General features: G+C 30.8%; 1 protein-coding gene across 1 annotated transcript; it reads right to left on the reverse strand.

Annotated features, from left to right (window-relative positions):
- Window positions 1–1,823: 1,823 nt before the first annotated feature.
- On the reverse strand, window positions 1,824–6,068 carry LOC137821293 (putative pectinesterase/pectinesterase inhibitor 34). The gene is made up of 3 exons (XM_068625808.1): window positions 4,870–6,068; window positions 4,064–4,200; window positions 1,824–2,700 (listed from the first exon to the last, which is right to left on the reverse strand). The coding sequence occupies exons 1-3, from the start codon at window positions 5,787–5,789 to the stop codon at window positions 2,000–2,002; spliced, it is 1,758 nt and encodes a 585-aa protein (XP_068481909.1). The 5' UTR covers window positions 5,790–6,068; the 3' UTR covers window positions 1,824–1,999.
- Between the last annotated feature and the right edge of the window lie 15,366 nt (window positions 6,069–21,434).

Below are 21,434 nucleotides of genomic sequence, written 5' to 3' on the forward strand. Positions count from 1 at the left end.
TAAATAATAAAACATTCCACTTAAATCAGACTTGTTTTTACACCTAATATGTCGATAAACATGGAGAAACGAGGGGTGAAGTTTAGTTATAAGGTTTCGACTTGATTTTCGGTTCAAAAGGGTTAGGTAAACAATTTCTCTCAAAATTTGTATTAGTTTCAAGGATCTTAGAATGTTTATTAGTTTCAAAAATCTTCAAAAAGTTAAAAGATATTTCACGTGCATTAATGATTATTTCTAAAATATAGACCAAGACAAAATTTAAGAATGAATAAAGAATGAATGAGAGTTAAAACTTGAGTTCTTTTTAGGTGATTGAATAATAAGTAAAATAGAAGAATTCAAGAAATTAAGGAAAACTTTTATTGGTCTGGGATTATAACTTGATTAGATCTCTGGTCAGAAGAAATATTTATGAGAAACTTAAAATTTAATTAAGTTTAATATTTTTATTATTATTTTTTAAGAAACCTACGGTGTAGCTCCCGGTTATTTGAAAGACATGTTTATTGCGCTTGAAAGAAATAGAATCCGAGGAACATGACTTATGAACTGCTTCTTCCTGCACCTCCATAAGTTGTTGTGTCATTTTCATAATTTTTTGTATTTAAAAAATGTCCTTCTGTAAACAAAAAGTTAAAGTGTAGTTTATATTTCAGATTATGTAATCCGAAAGTTTTTTTCCTGATTCGTGGAATATGTAATTTGGAATCTTCTTTCTAGATTTGTGATTAGCTTCCGAATTAAATATAAGATTAGCTTCCGGATTATATAATCTAGGAGTCTTGAGATTAGCTTCTCTATTATGTAATCCGAAATATCTCGATTACATAGTCCATAACATATTCTCGGTTAAGATTTTTTTTTCTGATTATATAATCCAAAATACCAATTTTTTTAAAATATATTTCAAATCACATAGTCCAAAAACTATTTTCGAATCGAGATTAATTTTTAAATTATATAATTTAAAATATATATTTTTTAAATTGTTTTTAGATTTTATAAATTAAAAAATACTTTTAGATCTAAAATATCTTTCAAATTATTTAATCTAAAATATAAAGAATGTTAGATTTTAAAAGTTAATTTATTTTTTTTAAAGGACAAAATGTATTTTAACATTTAACATGGGATGTTGGAGGGGTAGGAAGAAGGAGTCTCACTTATGTTGTGCCTAGGTGGTTCTAGCGTGATAAACGTGATGCCCCACCGCCCAAAACAGGATCGAAAGTTCACAAAGGTATTTTGTTTTCCTCTTTAGATCAAATATTTATTCATAAACTTCTACAGTAGATAAAGAATTATGTCAATAATACAAACAAAAATTATTATTTTTTATTTTCTTTAATCTAATTTCAATTTTAACTATTAAATTAAAAAAAATCAAAGATAAATATGAGAGTTGTCCCTGCAATGACTTGATGATTCTTGAAGGTTTTTTTATAGGATTAAATACTTTTAATAATGTGTCGTTCACTTTCTAATTTTTTTTTCTCCTTTTCTTTTTGCTAAATCTTTTAGGATGTGATGGATATGTACTGGAAAATCATACAACTATTGACACAACATTTTGTTGTGTATGATATTGACGTAAGCTAACAGTAAAAAGTTAAAGTAGATGCTTAATATTATTATTATCTCTATACAATAATAGGAAGAACATAAATAAGAAATAACTTAGCATCTTTCTGTTTGTAACGTATGGGTCCTACCTTTATTTTGTGTCGGTGAAATGAAAATGCTGTAGCAGACTACTGTAGCAACTCTGACCTGGAGCAGGGCGATGAAAAAAACAACCTAATATCACATTAAAGACTGTCTACATTCAACTTATATTCCTTATTATTATCATCATTGGGTTAAAAAAAATAAAAAACTATATTGTAGTTTAGTACAGTGACCAATAAAATATCTATAAAATTATATTGGTAAATTGGTTTGGTTTTAAACTATGAACCAATAATGGAAGGTGTCTACAGTGCAGTGGAACATTATTTTATGTTGATAACCCAGCAACGAATGAAACTCCGGTAGACGGCAACCACGACGAGCCCGATATGAATTGGCCCACAGTGAATCTAGAAGCTTCACCGGTGGAATTGATGGCCCGATACCCGGCCCAATTCACCCGTTGAGCCAGGGCCGCACCCGGCCCAGAATTCATGTATTCACCATAGTACAGCGTGTCTAAAGCAAACGACGACGTGTTCCATTCCAGCCACCCACGTGGGTGCACGTGATCCCCTATGTAGGATAGCATGTAGACGGTTCTAGCGAAAAGTTTCCAGGGACGACCCAGATAAGTGGGGTAGCCACCCTTGGATGCTTCTAGATCCGGTGTGGCAAGGATCCGACAGTTGTGGATCGAAATCCCCGTGTTCTGATTCGGGTCTTTGCGATTTTGGGCCGTGATTGTGTTCTTCTGTAGGGGCATGGGCTTGCGGGCCCAGAGACTGCAGTTCTGGAACACCACTGCAGCGTTGCCGAATATGAAGTCCACGGTTCCGTAAATGTCGCATTCGCGGTAAAATTGACGGTTGGAATGGACATACATTGTATCCTGGTATCCGATGACGTTGCAGCGGTACACCACCGCGTGATCCGCTCCAACACGGAGGGCCACCGCTTGGTGGTTCTGCGGTCCGGCGTAGTTCTCGAATGTCATGTCTCTGGCGATGAAACCAGAACCACTAGCAGCTGCACCATAGGATCAACATTTTACTATTATTATTAATAAAAATAAGGTGAAGACTTTAAGTTAGTGGTTGTATTGAATTAATATTGGTTGCGAACCAGTGGTCATGTCTTTAATCTTTTTGAATATTCTGTCCATGTTGGACACAATGCAACTTTGTTTATCAATTTTGCAAGCATTGCATGACCCACTAACAATAACTAGATTTCGCTACTTTAATCTTGTGCCTTTCGTTTGAGGATAAGATTATATTTAAGAATAATACATGCTATGAGGTCAAGATGAGCTAAGCCAGAAGATCCCATTTGTTATTTTAATTTCTTTTTCTCGTTACTTATGTCAGTATTACAAAACAAAGAAACAAAAAAAAAACGGTGTAAGTTTAATGCAATATTTTAAAAAGAAAAAAATAAATGTCAGTTTCAGAACTACTTATGGAAATGCAACGGAAACATGTCTTTCACTCTAGTGATTTGGAAAGTTGAAAGTTTATCTAAAGATAGGAATTGGACAAATGCATATATAGCGCATTATATAATGAGCAATATACCATGCAAGCAACCAAGCACTAATGGTGTGCTGACGTTGATCAAACTTCAAATACTATTTTGTTGCTTTATTTCAAAATCCGGAATGCTCATTCTGGACACGCCAAACTAATGATAATGTAAGTTTTGGATGTACTGTGTTACTGAGACTCAAAAAACACAAAAGAACAACAAAACTATACTATATTAGATCATAGAGACACATTTAGGGAAAAAAAGACATTTTAGATTAAGGAAAGGGAAATTTCCAGGTTTGAAAGTTCAAACCTCGACTAAAACTGTAATTCAACAGCAAATCGGCTGAAGAGCTTCTTTTCTCAGAATGTGAAAGAAATAAAGGTATCTTTTTTGTTTAGGCAGAAATTATGAGGGAAGTATGAGGAAAAACAGTGCACTTTCCGAATCGGGGTATATATGTAACTTCATTCTCTCAAACATTGACTTTGGATATCCAAACAAGTAAAAGAAAACAATATAATTTGGTGGTAGAGATTTAAAGCTCACTCGCGAGTAGACAGACTATTAAACAGGAAGGAATCTTTAACATGGCAACGACGACTAGCAGGGCTCGTGCAACTTGTACTGGTTTACCTTACATTCTCCATCTTTTTTTAACCTTTTCCTTTTCTCTATACTTTTTTACATTATAAACAAATATTGTTAATTTATACTTTTGCTATCTTTAAATAATTGATTAAATACCTGTATTCATACAATTTATAACTCTTTTATTTTTTATTTGAAATTTGAAAAATCATAAAATATAATAAATAATAATTAACTTGAGCATGGAAGAGGTCAAAGAGAAAGAATTTACCGAAAGATGCCGTGTGAAATGTGGTGAGGTTGTCCATATAATTTTTTCCCCCTGTGATCACGGTCTTGCCTTTACCATCCCCTATGAACATCAGATTTGTTTTCTTCCTTCCCACCTTTAAATTCTCCTCTTCGTAACTGAAATGAAATTTGTATCACCAAACTTGCTTTATTTATATATACATATTCTGCTAAAACCAATATCACATCACGTACATCACTAACAACTTAATATTTTTTTACTTAAAAGAAAAAAACTATTTAATCAGTTTTAATCTCCTCTCCTTAATCAAAACTATATTTTTAACGCACTTTTACCGTTAGCATGTCGAGATCAATTAATGAGGATGGTGGCATCGAGACATTAGTAAATACTACGTTGTCCTACACCACATGCAACTCATTATGATGACAAATATTACATATTTACACCAAACAATGTTGTCAGCACACTTTTTTCGTTAGTGAAAGAGAGGGAAGAAAATGAAGGAAAACAATTAATAAAAGGTGCGACGAAGTAAATGAAAAATAAAAACATTATATAGTATTATTGTTAAAATTGTGTTCACGTGACTACAGTGCCGGGTCCAAGCATGATGATTCAATACCAACAAGTCCACCACGCAATCACCCCACAATCCACAGTGCACGGTCCACACACTTTTTAACACTCACTTAGTACAAAACACGAAAACAACAATCATAAAAAACGTGGTAGTTAACTAGTTACGTGGTTAAAAAAAAATTAGGAGAGTGGAAAAAAAAAGAGTACGTATATTTTTTGTGTTTGGTATTAGGTATATTTACCTTCCTGCCCTGACGTAGATAATGAAGCGGCGTGAACTATATTCCGGGACCTTCTTAATGGCCTCGGCGATTGTCTTAACGGTTCCGTTACCGTCCTTGGAAACAACAATATCGGCTTGTATCGCCGACACGGGCAAGCTCAGCAATCTCCTATCTCGCCGATTCAACCATCTCGGGAAATTATCGGCTCGCATTGCCATCAGCCGTCTCCTGTTCTGAATGGGAACGCCAGCGAAGTCATCGCCGTCGGCCGCGGCTGAGAAAATGGCGAGGCAATTGCTGACGAGCTCCGACAAGTCCTTGAGGTTGTTGCTCATCTGATCCTTAACGGGACCGTCGGCGTCGGCGAAGCCCTCCGCGCAGGTGTCCTGGTTGGTGAGCGCGGCGCTGAGCCACGTGACCACGTCCTCGTTGGCGGAGCCAACGGCACCGAGGGAGACAGTGCTGAGGGAGCGCGCAAGCGCGTCGACGGAATCGTCGAGGAGCTCGAGGCAGTCGAGGTAGGCGGAGCGGACGCGGGGATCCATGGTGGCGGAGGAAATAGCGGCGGAAGTGTAGAGCGCCTTGGAGAAGTGCTGCAGCGTGACGTTGAAGGAAATGTGGACCAGGTCCTTCTCGGATGCCGCCTGGGATCCCGGATAGTCTAGCAGCGAATTGACGCACACAGTCTGAAATCGTGTTTTGCTGCACGTGCTTGAAATGGCTTGCGTAGGCTTGCCACGAAGCCTGGAGGTTTCCGGTCTTGTAGTGATACGAGAGAGGAGCGTAACGGCCGTAACTACCGATGCAGCGATTAATATGACTCCAAAGATGGAGAACAATGCAATGTTCTTCCTCCCGGAAGATCTTGGATTGATGGCGAGAGTGGGAGTGGGTGAGGAGGCACCTGGATGAGGGGGTCCCAGTCTTCCATAGTCCATTGTGATGTGTTTTTGTTTTTGAGAATGAGAGGGAAAAGAGAGGTAGATGGTGGTGAAGGGTGCGTGAGGAATGGTCCTTTATATAAATGGCGGTGGTGAGTAAGTACTAGTGAGAAAGTGAGTGTGTGTTTTTGTGGTGGTGTGTGAAGAGGGTTGGTTGGTGTGAAGTCGATGTCTGAGGGAATTAGCTGGCCGCTACTATGCCCACTCAACAATGTATAACCCTGCCTTCTACTTTCTATTCCTCCCTCTCTTTCTATTATTGCTTTCATAATTATTAACCTCAATTTCATAACTATGACATAAGGATCCACAGATTTCCATTACCTCGCTTCAAACTTTTGACCAGGGATTAAACTACATCACCGTTTGGGGATATACATGATGTAAGTAGAGGGAATAGAAACAACTGAAAGAGACATCATTTTCTAACCACACTCTTTTAAATCTTCCTCTCTACTCTTTTTCTAAGATTCAAACTCCCTATATCTTTCTGCTTATTTACTTCGATATTCAATCTCAACTTAATTCAATTGCTTCATGCCATGCTTCAAAATCAACATCGAAACTAGCCACGATGTTATCAATCTCTACATGTTAATCACAAGAAGAAATCTTGTTTATCAAGGGGGGTAAATTTATAGGACAAATAATCCTCTTAAAAAAGATAATAATTTACAAGACACTATGTTCTCACTTTACCTTAACTCACGCTACAAAAATAAATAATACTTTGGTACTCCTTTAAAAAAATTATATCTACTTTACCACATAATTTAATAATATCATAATGTATATTAAAATTTTAAATTAAAAATAAAATAAACATTCATTATTAAAAAATTATTAAATAAAAATTATTTTTAAAAACAAAAATAATTAGTTGTTATATTGATTAAATTGTATATTATTTTAAGAAATAAAAAAATATTAGTATTTAAATTAATTTTTGTTATTGATAAAATATATTAGTTATTAAATTTTAACTATCAATTATTTAATAATAAATGATCGAGACTAATTTAGATATAAATATATAATTTAATTAATATAATAATTTTTTATGTTTTTCTTGATTTTTATTTAATAATTTTTTATTAATTATTAAAATACTATTATTTTAAATTGTTGAATGAGTGTTTTTTTAATGACTGGCAAATATCATCACTCCACAAAAAATACCTTAACTCACCCTAAAAAAGACCCTAGCTTGGAATAACTTTAAATTTGTTTTCTTTCGTACGAAAATAGAGGAAAAACCATTCATAATTTATTAAAAGATATTTCAAAAATTAAATAAATTTAAAACAGTGATAATTTTATAAACAAAAATAGAAACAGACAAGCTCCAGATTTTTAAGTTCAATTTTAGATGAAGAGATATAAATTCCATTTAGAATTGATGACATACATTAATTAATTAACAGTAAACCTTTATCGAATACGATTTGATACAATAAAAGATGATGGTTCAAGACACTTTAATAATGTAATTAATAGAACTTCTTAATTTAAAGGAATTAATAGTATTGATTAAAGAAAGTAATTGAAAGATTTAGTATAAATTTCATTACATAGACGATTTTGTTGGTGAAGTATTTTATTATTAAGAAAGGTTTTACTTACTTATATATTATCAATAAATTTATTATAATAAAATTTGATATTATAATAAAAAGTAAATTTAAACATAACTCAACTTTATAAATTAATTTATAAAATAAAATTTACACTCATATATATAAATACAATAAAATATCATTAAATAAAATCAAATTTAAATTACTTATATATAATAAAATAATATTTACATCCACTTATACATAAAATAATATTAAATAGAATATTATTATACCTCGTCGGAATCTCTAATAACGTTTATATTGTAATATATGGGTGACTCAGTCGAATAAATCAATCATGGTCAGTCCCTGCATCCTTATATAGTGCATCATGACTCATGTGATCATCTTAACTGTTTCTTAACAATCTAATCCCTTCCTTTTCAACCTAATCTTTTTTTCGCCACTTTTCTACATAATTTAATAAGCTCTTTCTGCTTTCACCAAATATTTAATTTAATATTATCATAATTACTTTCTGTTTATAAATATTTATATTAAAAATTATTTAAAAGGATTGGAGTGTGGGTGACATATTGCACACGGTGGGGAGTTACTTTTGAGTTAGGGAAAATAGAATATCCATAGACAACTTTATCTCTTCGCGTTAAAATCCATGAATCAAAATTTGTTTTGCATGCCCAATTCTAATGGAACAAGTTGTATTTCACAAAATTAATTATAATAAAATAAATCAAATTTTGTAACTTAGTAATTATTTTTTTTATGAAATAATTTATTGAATTAAAAAATATTCTATACAATTAATTGTTGCATGTAGAAGTTTATACGACCGAAAAATGTCATGAAAAGTATAGGGTGAAATTGACGAAACTATGGATTTAACCAGCATAAACTATGGGTTTAAAATATTTTATACTATCAATTAATAATATCTTATCAAGATATTTATTATAAAATCTAATAATTTTATCAAACCTTAATATCACTAGTTTTCTTATTTTTTTTCTAGTTACTACCACTACTTTGCCTCCACTAGCTCTTGTAAAAATCTAGTAAATTATTTCTCTATCTAATCTGAAAAGTTAACATTGCAAATGTTGTCGTCTTCCTACACATTGTTTATAGAATATTACTTCTTTTAAAAAAAATGGGTCTTTGGAGTGGTAACAAAGAACATAAAGATTCAATATTTTTGCACATGATACCACACCACAAAGTAGTACATTGCTGTTTAATACTTTGTACTTAGGTATTATATAACTTTTTACTTTTTTAAGAGAAAGTTATTTTTAAGGAAAAGTTATTATTATGATAAAGTTATTATTATGTAAGACAAAGTTATCAACATAGAAAGTTATTTCTACTTTCTGACTATGTATTCTTACATCATGGTGACATCGGTAAAAATAACTAACATAATAATACAAAACCCCGTTCCATTCATACTTGTTTTTAAAAATGTGAACTCAGAGTGTACATGTATGATAAGGAGGACTCTAAATAATATAATAATATCTATAATTGATGGTATAATTGTTGATGTGTCGGTAATTTTTTGTTTTTTTTTTAAGTCTTCTTCTCCAAATGTTGATTTTCGGTATGAGGTGGCCTGAAAAAGGTACTCCAATGTTCAAGTAAGTACTCTGTATAAAGAGTGTATTTTGTAAAGCTGATTAAAGCGTACCTTCCACTTTTGCAAAGAGTTTTATTTATAGTGTTGACTATTACGAAGTGGACTTTAAGCCTAACTCAACCCCATAAAACCAGCTCATGAAGTTGAGGTTTGCACCCACTTATATACAAAGAAAGGCTCTAATCTCTAGTCGATGTGGGATCTCCAACTCACCCCCCTTACGCCGAGAGTGATAGATAGAAGCTCGTGCGTGGGACTATATATTTTGGGTGGTCTGATAGCAGGTGGCCTGATAAGCCCAACAATTACTGCATATTACGAAGTGGACTTTAAGCCTAACTCAACCCCATAAAACCGGCAAAAAAAAAATGGAGATCCCACATCGACTAGAGATAAGGACATTTCATAATATATAAGTGGGTGCAAACCTCAACCCTATGAGCCGGTTTTATGGGGTTGAGTTAGGCTTAAAGTCCACTTCGTAACATGGTATCAGAGCCATTTTCGAGCCTATCCTAGCGAGTATTTGTGTTGGGCCTATCGTGCCACCCGCTATCGGGCCGCTATCGGACCACCCAAAATATATAGTCCCACGCATTTATGGGGTTGAGTTAGGCTTAAAGTCCACTCTGTAACATTGACTATGGGCCATTGTCATGATGGGTCGGATATTAATTATTGATTGATATATTGAAATATGTGGAGAATATTTGTAACATTTTTTAGTTAATCAGTATTTAGCTTATTTGTAGAAAATATTTCCTACATATTTCAGAATATGAATGTGATTAAGTGCCTGAGTGACCGACCACCCGAGTCAAAAAAAATCTTAATAACGATAACAACAGTTACTGTAGTGTTGAATGAGTTAATCTATATCCCGAAATATACGAGAATATCTTTGACAAACCAGCTAAAATAAAATTAACTGAAAGATGCACATCCCTAGTAAAAAGGGATCACGATGCACATCAAATAATAACTGATGGACGAGCCCATAAACCAATACTATAAATAAAGTCCTTTGTGAAGGAGTAAGGTTCGTTTTTCCCATTTATTAGAACACATTCTTAAATTAGAATACTTACTTGAGCGTCAAAGTACCTTTTGCAGGTAATCCTCGATCGACCGAGCATCAACATTTGAGGAAGGAGACTTGAAACAATTAGGATATCACTGACACATCAGCAATTGTACGTCCAGTCACAGGTACTGCGTAGGCTCGTTTGTGAGACAAAGAATATTATATGAGTAATTTATATACTTTATGCATAACTAGGATATGCTTGTTTTCTTTTTCATAAATAATTTTAGGAAATAAAAATAATGAAATAATTTTTTTCATAAAATAAATTTGGTTTGTTCATAAAATAATAATTTATAGAAGTTTATTTATAATTTTTTAAAAATATGTCAATTAACATGTACATTAATTTTAACGTATAATCCTTTTTCTTATTTTTTTCACTGTTAAAAGTACTCATAAAAATAATGCAGGAAAAACACTATATTTTATTATAACATATTAATACCATTTATTTTTCCATAATTGGTGCAGGTAATTTTAAGAGTGAATAAAAAAGATCACTGAAACACTATAACGAAGAAAAACAAAGTTGTTCAACAACAACAAATATCGTTTATAAAAAGTATTCCAAAAAAATGTATGCATTTTATTTATATTTTTATTTTATGTGAGATTTTTTTATATTAATACGTATTAGTCTTTTTCTTTATTTTCTACTATTAGAAATGAAATAAAAATCAGATTAACAACCAAGCACTCTGTTAATTATTACATAAATATAGATAGTTTAAAATTATTTGAACTGAGTTTTCTCCACATTTTATATTTTTTAAAACTTTAACAGCTAAGATGCTTTGAACTTTCCTTTTATTTCAATTCATTTACTTGATTACCAACCTAGTAGTTAGAAGAAAAAGACAGAATAATGAAAAATTGATCCGAAAACTAAACCTAGTTTATATACAGAAATTGTCTGATAGTTTTTTTTATGTTTTTTAAAAATTTATACATAAATTGAACTTATAATTGTTTTAAAAAATATTTATAAATAGAGACAAACTAGAATGAGTGAGATTGAAGTATTTGATCTATACAGTAGAACCGTGACTCCTATGTTTTTTGCAATGAAGGAAAGTGAACATTTAATGTATGAAACATTTAAAATACTATAATGTTCACTCTAAGTATTTTATGAACATTATTGAATTCAAATGTAGTGAAGAAATAATTGCATATTGTGATTTTAAAGAAGATATGATTAGAGTGATAATAGCATTAATGGATAAGATACTGACTATTGATGTTATAGGTTGTTTGGTTAGGAGTCTCCATTAATAGCCGTGTCACTTTTTGCTTTTCAATTGTTTCTTGCTTGCTTCAAAGGTTTTTCAGATGTTCCTTCATAACTCAGCTTTGCACTTTCTAATTAAAGTAGTAATTCTGGAATGGTGCCTTCTTTTTCTTCTTATCTCTCACTTTTCTTACTAAGGGCCCAATTTTCACTATATATATTGTCTATCATCTTTCTTATCAAAATTATTGCACTTTCTTTCTTTAAATTTATATTAATTTTATGTTTTTTAAATAATTAAAAAAACTTATATTATTTTTTAAGTTTGCCGATAAAAAAAACATAACTATTAAGATTAATAATTATATATGTGTTATTATCCGTTTTAAAATTTAAAATTTTATAATGATTTTTTTAAAGAAGATTAAGAGAGTTATAGATGAAAATATATTTAAATGATACCTCATATGAACTAGGAAACATACTTAAACAGACCCACCACTCAAAGATGAAGAGAATTCTCTGAAATATTTTTTTACTTTCAGAAACAATGTTAATATTTCGACATCTGTTTGTTAAGATAATATCTTTAGAGTCAAAAACGAACTCTGGTTCCTTAGTCCTTAATTGAGAGATTTTTTGATAATTCCAATAGTCTCCCATTATTTAAAAATCAATATCAAAGATAATTTAAATACAAAATTTTCCTTAACCTTTTAATATACTTTTTAAAAATAAAATTATGAAAAAACTCATAACTTCAACTACCGATAATTTATTCTGATACGCTCGCTCGAATAATTTTACATTATTTAAGATTCAAAACAAAATACAATTTAAATATACTGGACTATATAGTGTGATTCTAAACAAAATTAAGTTTCCTCATTCTTACTAATAAGAAACGAAGTTATCCAAAATTTTCAGAGAATTTATTGCGTTTTGTTTTGTTATAGCTGATTAATGAATGTATGAACCGGGTCTCTTATTTAAGAGACAGCGAATTAATTTGTTTCATATAAGCTGCCTTTTTTGACATATAAGTAGTAATCCAGCTAATCCAACTTAAACCAACTTGAAATGATCTTTAACTCAATTATTTCGAATTTAAAGTTTAAACATGTAACCGTGTTAAATATTTATATATATTTTTTTATCTTTAGATAAATTTTAAATGCTAATTCGATTTAAAAAAATTCTCCGTAACTAAAGTAATGGTATGTTATCTCTACCATCTTCATTGTTTATCCAGAAGATAATTAAATAAAACAAAAAAAAGTCAATATTTTAATGGCATTTGTTTATAAATTTTAAATTATTTGCTAAAAAATATTATTGATGTTACTTTTCCAAATTGTTTAATACATATTTGGTGAGTTTTGTTCTTATCGATGATGAATTGTCATTCTTCTAATGTGTCTAATGTGTATGGGATATGACAAGAATTTTCAAGTTATAGGAGATGCACGTGTAGAAAATTCTCTTATGCTCAAGTGAGTAAGAATACAGATGATCTTGTGTACAAGTCAATGAATAATAGGATAAATGTATTTCATGAGAGAAATGAGGTATTTATAGACTCATGGGCTTAAGTAGAAACCCAATAAAGTGGCTACTTTGTAGTAACCTTTTAGGTCATCTTCTTACTTATGTGTGTCTTATTATTAAGTTGACTTGTCAATTACTTGGTCGTTAAGACTAAGCATAAGTAACGTGTGTAGTTATTGTCGAACTATAAGGTGGACTATTATAACTGCTTTATCAATCTACTAATATGTGATATTTTATAAATCCCTATTATTTAGGTACTGGGTAGCACATAAACCCCCCAAGCTTGGAAGCTGAGTATTCAGTTTTCGAGTTTGATTGTAGATTTATTTTCAAATTAACATGAAAGCATAAGCCCATCCATCATTGGAAGAGCTTCGTTCATCTTTGGGAGACCTTAACTTGTATATTTTTAGAAGTTCTAAACATATAAATGTAAATAAGAATAAAGAAAGTGACAATAAAAAAATAATAATAAATAGCAACGATGAGGTATTAATGAGGGGTTTTTGTTCTCTGTTGTAGCGATTATGAGAGAATCCCTTTTAGGTTAAAATGTACCTTTTAACAGGTCATCGTGAATGATGTCATCTCTATGAGATGCGACAAATTGATATTGAAAAAGTCATTTTCGCGCCTAAGGGTTTATAAAAAGCTTTGGCTTTTCTTCTTCCTCCACATCCTTCGTCTTTGCCTTTTCTTCAAAGTTTCGAACTCTCTGCTCTCTTTCTTCCTTATTTCGAGCTTTCTTCGTGTTCATCCCTCTTCGTCTTCTGTGATCATGTGTTTCATCCTTCATCTTCCATTAGTCCAATTCATCACTGAGGTAAGTATTTTATGGCTTCCTCTTTTTCTTCTACAAACTCGATTTTCGATGACAATCATGGTCATCCTCTAAGGAGGGGGATGTTAGCCCCATTTGGGGGTGATCCCTCCTCCAGCCATACTCCTTCGTTTTCTGTAGAAAACGATGTTGTGGAGTTGTTGGAGGTTGAAAACGTCTTCACACAGGGTGTTTCCACTATTGCTATTGTTTCGTAGGATGGTTCACGATCGATGGCACAAAATTTAAAGAAAAGGCTTCTTTGGATAAACGCTCTTGGCAACCCCTTTCTTCAAAAGTTTGCAAGATCAAAACTTTTTCCCATGACGTCTACATGCATATAACAAATAGGTTAATTATCAATTAAAAAATTAAGTTAAGAACTTAAACAAACATTTTATACCTATAAAATAGGTCTCAGGGTCCTCGACAAAGGGAACATTAAGGAGGTTCCTACAGTTAATATGTCTCGACAACCCCTTGATCAACTCTACATTCTTTCTTTCCTTGGGGGAGAGAAAATGCTCGACCCTCGATTTGAACTTATCGGATCATTGCCAATATAGATGGAATTGAGGACATTGGTTGGAATAGAAAAAAAATTTCATCTTCGGGTCTTTGACATTCCCTAATTTGAAAAAATCTATCTTTGAAGTTATTAAAAGAAGACGAATAGATAGTGAAAAGGGAGCCAAAATGCACGTCGTTAAGAGAAACCCAACCAACCTCGGTCTCGTGTTTTAATTGATAAAAGTACATGAAGACATTGATGGTTGGCTCAATATGGAGTTGATGACACAATATCTGGAAAGCTTTTAGAAAAGCCCAGCTATTCGAATGAAGTTGGCTTGGAGCCACATTCATCGTGGTTAGCATGCGACATTCAAAAGGAGAGAGAGGGAAAGTGATATCGAACTCTTTGTAAAAATATTCATATACATAGGTGAAGTCTAAGCCATCTTGAGGTGGTTTCATATACACTCAGTCACAACTCGAACAATGTCTGGACAACACAAAGTCGACCAGTGATTCTAAGCATATTTGGAAAGAGGAGAGAAGGTCATCCACCTGTCTCTTTGAAGAATAAAGAGACACATACTCGAGATTAGAAATAGGAAGGTACTTACCCTTCCTACTGTTTTTACCAATGGTGACGACAAAAGCCTCCATGATGGCTGAAGAAGAAGTCTTTTTCTTTAAATATTATGCCATCAGTCGTGAACCGCCGTGTGGAACAATAGCAACCACAAAAACACCCGTGTGGAGGCATTTTCAACCTCCAACAACTCCACAACATCTTTTTCTACAGAAAACAAAGGATTATGGCTAGAGGAGGGATCACCCCCAACGGGGCTAACATCCCCACTCCTTTGAGGGTGACCATGATCGTCATCAAAAATCAAGTTTGTAGAATAAAAAGAGGAAGCCATAAAGTACTTACCTTAGTGATAAACTTGATTAATGGAAGAAGAAGGGTGAAACACACAAGTGTAAAACACGAAAAGGGATGAACACAAAGAAAGCTCGAAATAAGGAAGAAAGAGAATAGAGAGTTTGAAAGTTTGAAAAAAAGGTAAAGACGAAGGATGTCGAGGAAAAAAAAAGCCAAAACCTCTTATAAACTCTTAGATCCAAAAATGTGTGAGAATAAATCGTGATTTCATATTTAAAATAACAATAATTATTTTAAATCTTTTATAATAAAAATTAGTATATTTTAAAATAAGCATATTATATTTAGTCGATAAAATATTAATAATGTCTATCAATTAAAATAAATATTAAAAAATGTAATTAATTCAAAAATGGTTTTTTATATATATTTAGTTTATCATAATTTTAATCGTTAGTTTTAATTAATGATTATTAAAGTATAAAATTCTGCCAAAAAAAGAAGTGTTTGTTGAGGTAGTTAGTCCGTTAATGCCTAATGATGAAGCAATTGTGATGAAATAAATAATGTATGAAATAAGTAAGTGGAACTTCACCAACAATAGATTTATAATTTAAATGAAAACAGGAAAAACACAAAACGCGTGAGGAGCCGACGACAAAGGCTGCATGGGCCACAGGAAAAGAAGGTAAAATATTTTAATAAATGGCCAAAACAAGCGGTTTCAACTTTACTTCTAATAGAAAAGGGAGTGTGTTAAACCATTATATAAAAAATTAGGAACAAAAACTCAACAGTTTTTTTTTTACTAGAGATCAAATTTAAATTGTAATTTTTTATGAATAAAAATATTTTAACCCCTTCAATTGAACCTCAAATAAATGATGTATGAAAGATAGTTTTATGAAATTGATGATCTTAGAAGGTAGTTTTAGTAATAATGTGTTTTCTTGTTAAACTGAAAGTGGAAGAGTTGTGCAGCTTTTATATAAAATCTTTAGTTATAGATATGGATGATAGATTTTTTTTTATCGGTAATAAAAAATAAATAAATTGGAAACATTTCAAAGGTGATTCAACCCTTATACACGATATCCAAACATCGATTCCAGTTTAAAGTCTCTGAAACTAGCTAAAATTAACAAAATAGACCTTGTCCATAAAACTTTAAGAGACTGACCTCATACACACCAAACGAACGATACTAATAGAAAATTTGAGGAAGAGGAAGCCCAGTATGGATGATAGATAACTAGAAGAAAAACGAAGCGTGATAGCAGAAGATATGAAGAAAAATCATAAAGCCTTTTTAACTTAACAGAATGGATAAATAGATGTTGTACTTTATAGTAAACAGTTTGAAGTTTAGGTGGTATTGTTCGGTGTCTGGTCCTTGCTTGTGGAAGTTGTCGTCGTACTTATTCATACTTCACACCAAGGACACCGCTTTATACGATACCCTCTTCTGTACTTATGTCCTTTCATATTTCTGTCGGTGTTTCACAAATCTCTTAATTCTATCAAAACTCTTTTTTAACCCAAACCTTAAATAACATCTTATTCTTTAACTTTAAACATATTTAAAGAAAATAATAAAAAGATACCAAATGTATCCCTATTTATTATTTTCAAAAATTAAAATATAGTAGAAATAAGAAGAAAGTTATGCAGCTGCGTAATTTCTTTCTGTTCAATTTTATTTCGGATCTCATATGGTCTCAACGTACTGTATATCAAGATAGTTTTTAAGGAATTAAATATCTTTTTAATGTAATAAAATTACTATATTTTTTTATTTTGCTTTTAATATTTTATATATAAAAAATTAAATTATTTATTTTGATCTTTGTAAAATAATAAATTTTGATTTTGATTCCTGTAAATTATTTTATATTTTACTAAAATCAGTGATTTTTATTACATAATTCATGTAAAGATAAATAAATAATGTTTATTTTAGAAATTTATAATTTTTTACATGTCACATTATACATACATTATACCCTTCATTTTTTTTTATAAAAGCTTTCGTATTAGATATTATTATGCAACTTGGGATATCAACTATGCTGACACTTCAAGTAACAATCATCATTTACCATTACATGAAAAAAAATATTACTACAAAAAATAAAAATTACAAAAATATGGGAGGATTAGACCAAAACTCATATGTTAACAAAAACGATATATATGGAGATTATATATATTCATAAAGAATTCTAATGAAATGATTATCTATTATACCAATGAAATGATTCTCTATGAATAAATTATAAATTAGTTAATTTATCAGCATATGAGTAACCTTAAACATGATTTTTTTCATAGTAATTAATATAAGTATTCTATTCATTATGAAACATCCAGGAACATTAGGCCTAACAATAAACGCAACACAAACCAATACACAATCACGTTCAAGTCAGACATTAGTAAGACTATTTTTTGAGTTCGTTTTAGCATGTATAACTATTTTATTCTTAACACTTTTTATTAATGAATGTTTAAATAAGTTACTTATTATAATTTTTACTATAACCAAACAGTTTTCAATGCACGGTAAAAGTAGAAAGAAGAGTACAATTGAAAAAAGATGTTATTTTAAACTTTTAAAAATGAAAATAAAATACAGTTTTTATTAAAATATCAAGTAAACGTTACTTTAGTTTATACATTAACATTCTTTTCAACATTAAAAGTAAAATGTTAAGGTTTTAAGAGATAAAATCAATATCATTGCCAAACTAAAATCACAATTCATCAATTATACCGTAACTGAAAATATATTTAAGATATTTTAAAAATGTATGTAACAAAATCACGATTTGAGTCTCTAAAATTATAATTGTTTTACCGAAGTGTTTAAATATACTACTTATAAGTTATTCAGGCTCTAAATATATAATCTTACTATTACTTAAGCTAGATACTTTTAATAATTTGAATTAATGATATTAAAATTTGCATATAAAGATTAAAATGGCCGAGTAAAATGATAGACCTCGTTCTCAAATATTTAGAAATAAGTAATCTTTGTTGTTGTTAATGTAACACTATGTGTAACTATAAGCACCAACATATAATATTGTCAGATAGAATTTTATAAAATTGAGAGTCACTAAAAAAAATAGTATTATCTACGAATTTTTATCCACGAATCTGAGTCCGTAGGTAAATTCAGCATTATCTACGAATATTACCTACGAACAACATTACCTACGGACATTACCCACAGATTCTGAATCCATAGGTAAATTCAACATTATCTACCAACTATTACCTACGGATCTTATTACCTACCAACTTTTACCCACAAATCTCTATTACCTACCACCTATTATTATAATAATTATATACATAATATTAAAAATATTAATATAATATGAAGAATTATAAAATCATAATTCATAATATTTAATAATGTTAATAATATTTAATAATGTCAATAATATTTAATAATGTCAATAATATTTAATAATGTTAATAATATTTAATTATATTAATAATATTTAATAATATTTAATAATGTTAATAATATTAATTATATTTTATAATATTAATAATATTTTATAATATTAATAATATTTAATATTAATAATATTAAGAATATTTGATAATATTAAGAATATTTGATAATATTAAGAATATTTAATAATATTAAGAATATTTAACAATATTAAGAATATTTAACTATATTAATAATAATAATGATATTAAATATATGAAGAATGTTATTAATTTTTATTTTATTAATTATATTAATATTGATAATTATACTCATAAGTATAATAATAATCATAACATGATAACAAAATTTGACTGGTGTAATGGGTAGAGCTCCTTAGTGAGCAGTTGGAGAATGAGATAGTTTTATTTGAATGTTTTGTTTTGTTGTAAAAACTTTTGATGTATATATTAAATCCCTATGAAGAGGGATATTTCTTTTGAGATACACATATGAGAAAGTAGTATATGTTATTTGTAATTAGATATTGCTTGTTTTACTTTTATTACATTATATATGGCTAAAATTAAGGATGTTACAATTTACGAGTGACAAGAGTTTCTTTTCTTTTTCGTTGTTGTTTGGGTTTCTAATCAAAGTTCTCATCTTTGATCATTTTCGAAGAACAAGGTCATTATTTTAGCATATCTTTTGATCTCTTGGTGCATCCATATCATATCTCTTCACATTCTTAGTATTTCATCCCAATAAAAGTCCAGAAAACGTAAATAAATTTTTTCCAATGAAACGCAAATATACAACGGAGCAAGGCGGCAACAACGACGAGGAAGACACAATAGAAAGCAAACAAAAACCTTCTCAATGAAATAGTAACCTTAGCAATGACATAAAACAAAACATAAGAGAAACGAAAAACATACAAACATAAGAGAAACGGAAAACATAGAAAAATCAATGGTGAAGAAGAAGAGAGGAAAACAATGCTTACCAATAGCACGGCGACAATGCAAAGAAGAAAGGAAGAAAAGAAGAAGCACAGTTAATGGAGGAAGCACGGAAGAGAAACGAAGCGCAAGAGAAATGAGAGTATGAAAACGTAAGTGACGCGCTTCTGAATTAGGTAAACAAGAATGTAAGAAGGCGGCTATTTGTAATAACCGCATTCTTAAATCAATTACAACCGCATTCTTAAATCAAACGCTTTAATTTAAAAATGTAGCTATTACAAATAGTCGCCTTTTTAAATCAAGTTAATTTAAATAAAATGTCACCGCGTTTTGAAAAGCAACGTCTAGCCGTAAAAGCACATTAAATTAATGAATCGTTGTTTTAAACTTGTACTAGTGAATATTTTAGATTATATATTAATTACTTTAAAAAAATACTAATTTAGAATATAATATATTTTATATTCTGATAATTTACAAGAGATATAACTAATCTGCGAGACATATAATTCATAATTATACTTTTGCATGAACACTAGTACATTAACACATGGATTCATTTTGGACAAGTTACAAGTTAATCTCTTCCATTTGTTGGGAATCCGATGTGTTGGGAATCCGATCTTGTGATCAACTTGGTGACTTATTGATCACTAAGTCCCTGGAACATACTCCTTTTCAAACTATTATCTAAACTTGCAATAATGAGGCTATGTTATCCAACTTGAGGAGGGTGTTAAGAGTTTAAGTTTAACTTTTTTTGGTTTTTGTATTTTAGAGTTTTGTCAGTTAGCAGTTTGTTCATTAGGAGTTTGTCTGTTATGTTACTCTCGTTTTGTTAGCTTTTGTTTTTGTTGACGGAGACTTCCTATATACAAGTCTTTTGCTTTTCGTGAATAGATGAATCATGTTTTGTTATCTTTCCCTTTCCTTTTTTCCGTGCTTCTTTATTTTCTATGATCATAAATACACATTTTTAATCACCGCTTTCAAGATCTCTATCAAGATCACTTCACCATAAAAATACCATAAACAATAATATCAGAAAAATTTAGTATATATATGAACAATCAACACACATATAAAAATATTATAACATTACTTTCAATAAATAAAAAATTAAAACACTAGATTTGTGATATTTTCTCTTCATATCTCGTTTTTTTATCCAAGGTAAAACTTTGAATTGATACTTGACTCCATGGATAAAGCATATTTTTTTATTTTATTTTAAAAAAAACTGTTTTTTTTTATCAGCAATAAAAATAAATAAATAAATAGGAATCACTTCAGGGTGGTCCAACCCTTATACAGAAATACCTGACACCAATCTCCTATTAGAACGCCTACCAAAATAGCAAAGGATAACCATACCAACACTAACCAACATTAATGAATCAACCTCATACAAGTCAGAGGATTTAAAACCCAACTAGAATAAGGGAAATAAGCAAAACGAGACTTTGCATAAATCCAAGACCATACATTTACTTGCACCGAAGCGAACACTTCAAACACATCTGCCACACCTCTATTGAAGATGACCGAGTTCCTATGTTTCCAGATTTCGCTCACTATGCCAACCCAAATTGTACCCCAAACTTCGTTAACCGAAACAGAAGCCTGACTCATCCTGAATTGTGAAAATTTTGACTTAGGGTCCTTGTGAATTACATACGACACACCAAGCCACTTAAAGCACAGACACCAGACACGCCAAGCAAACCTGCAAACAAAAAACAAGTGACAAGACGACTCTTCCTCCTCCCCACACAAACAACACAAGAGATTTTCTACCGCCACTCCACGCCTTACCAAGTTAACCCTAGAGGCAATCCTATTCTCCAACAACCTCCAAGCAGTGAACAAAGCAGTAGGCAAGGCTTTGCACCTCCACAACTTACTATACACAGGAGAATACTTTCCTC

Source organism: Phaseolus vulgaris, chromosome 9, assembly GCF_051622355.1.
Source record: "Phaseolus vulgaris cultivar YP4 chromosome 9, ASM5162235v1, whole genome shotgun sequence".
NCBI lineage: Eukaryota > Viridiplantae > Streptophyta > Magnoliopsida > Fabales > Fabaceae > Phaseolus > Phaseolus vulgaris.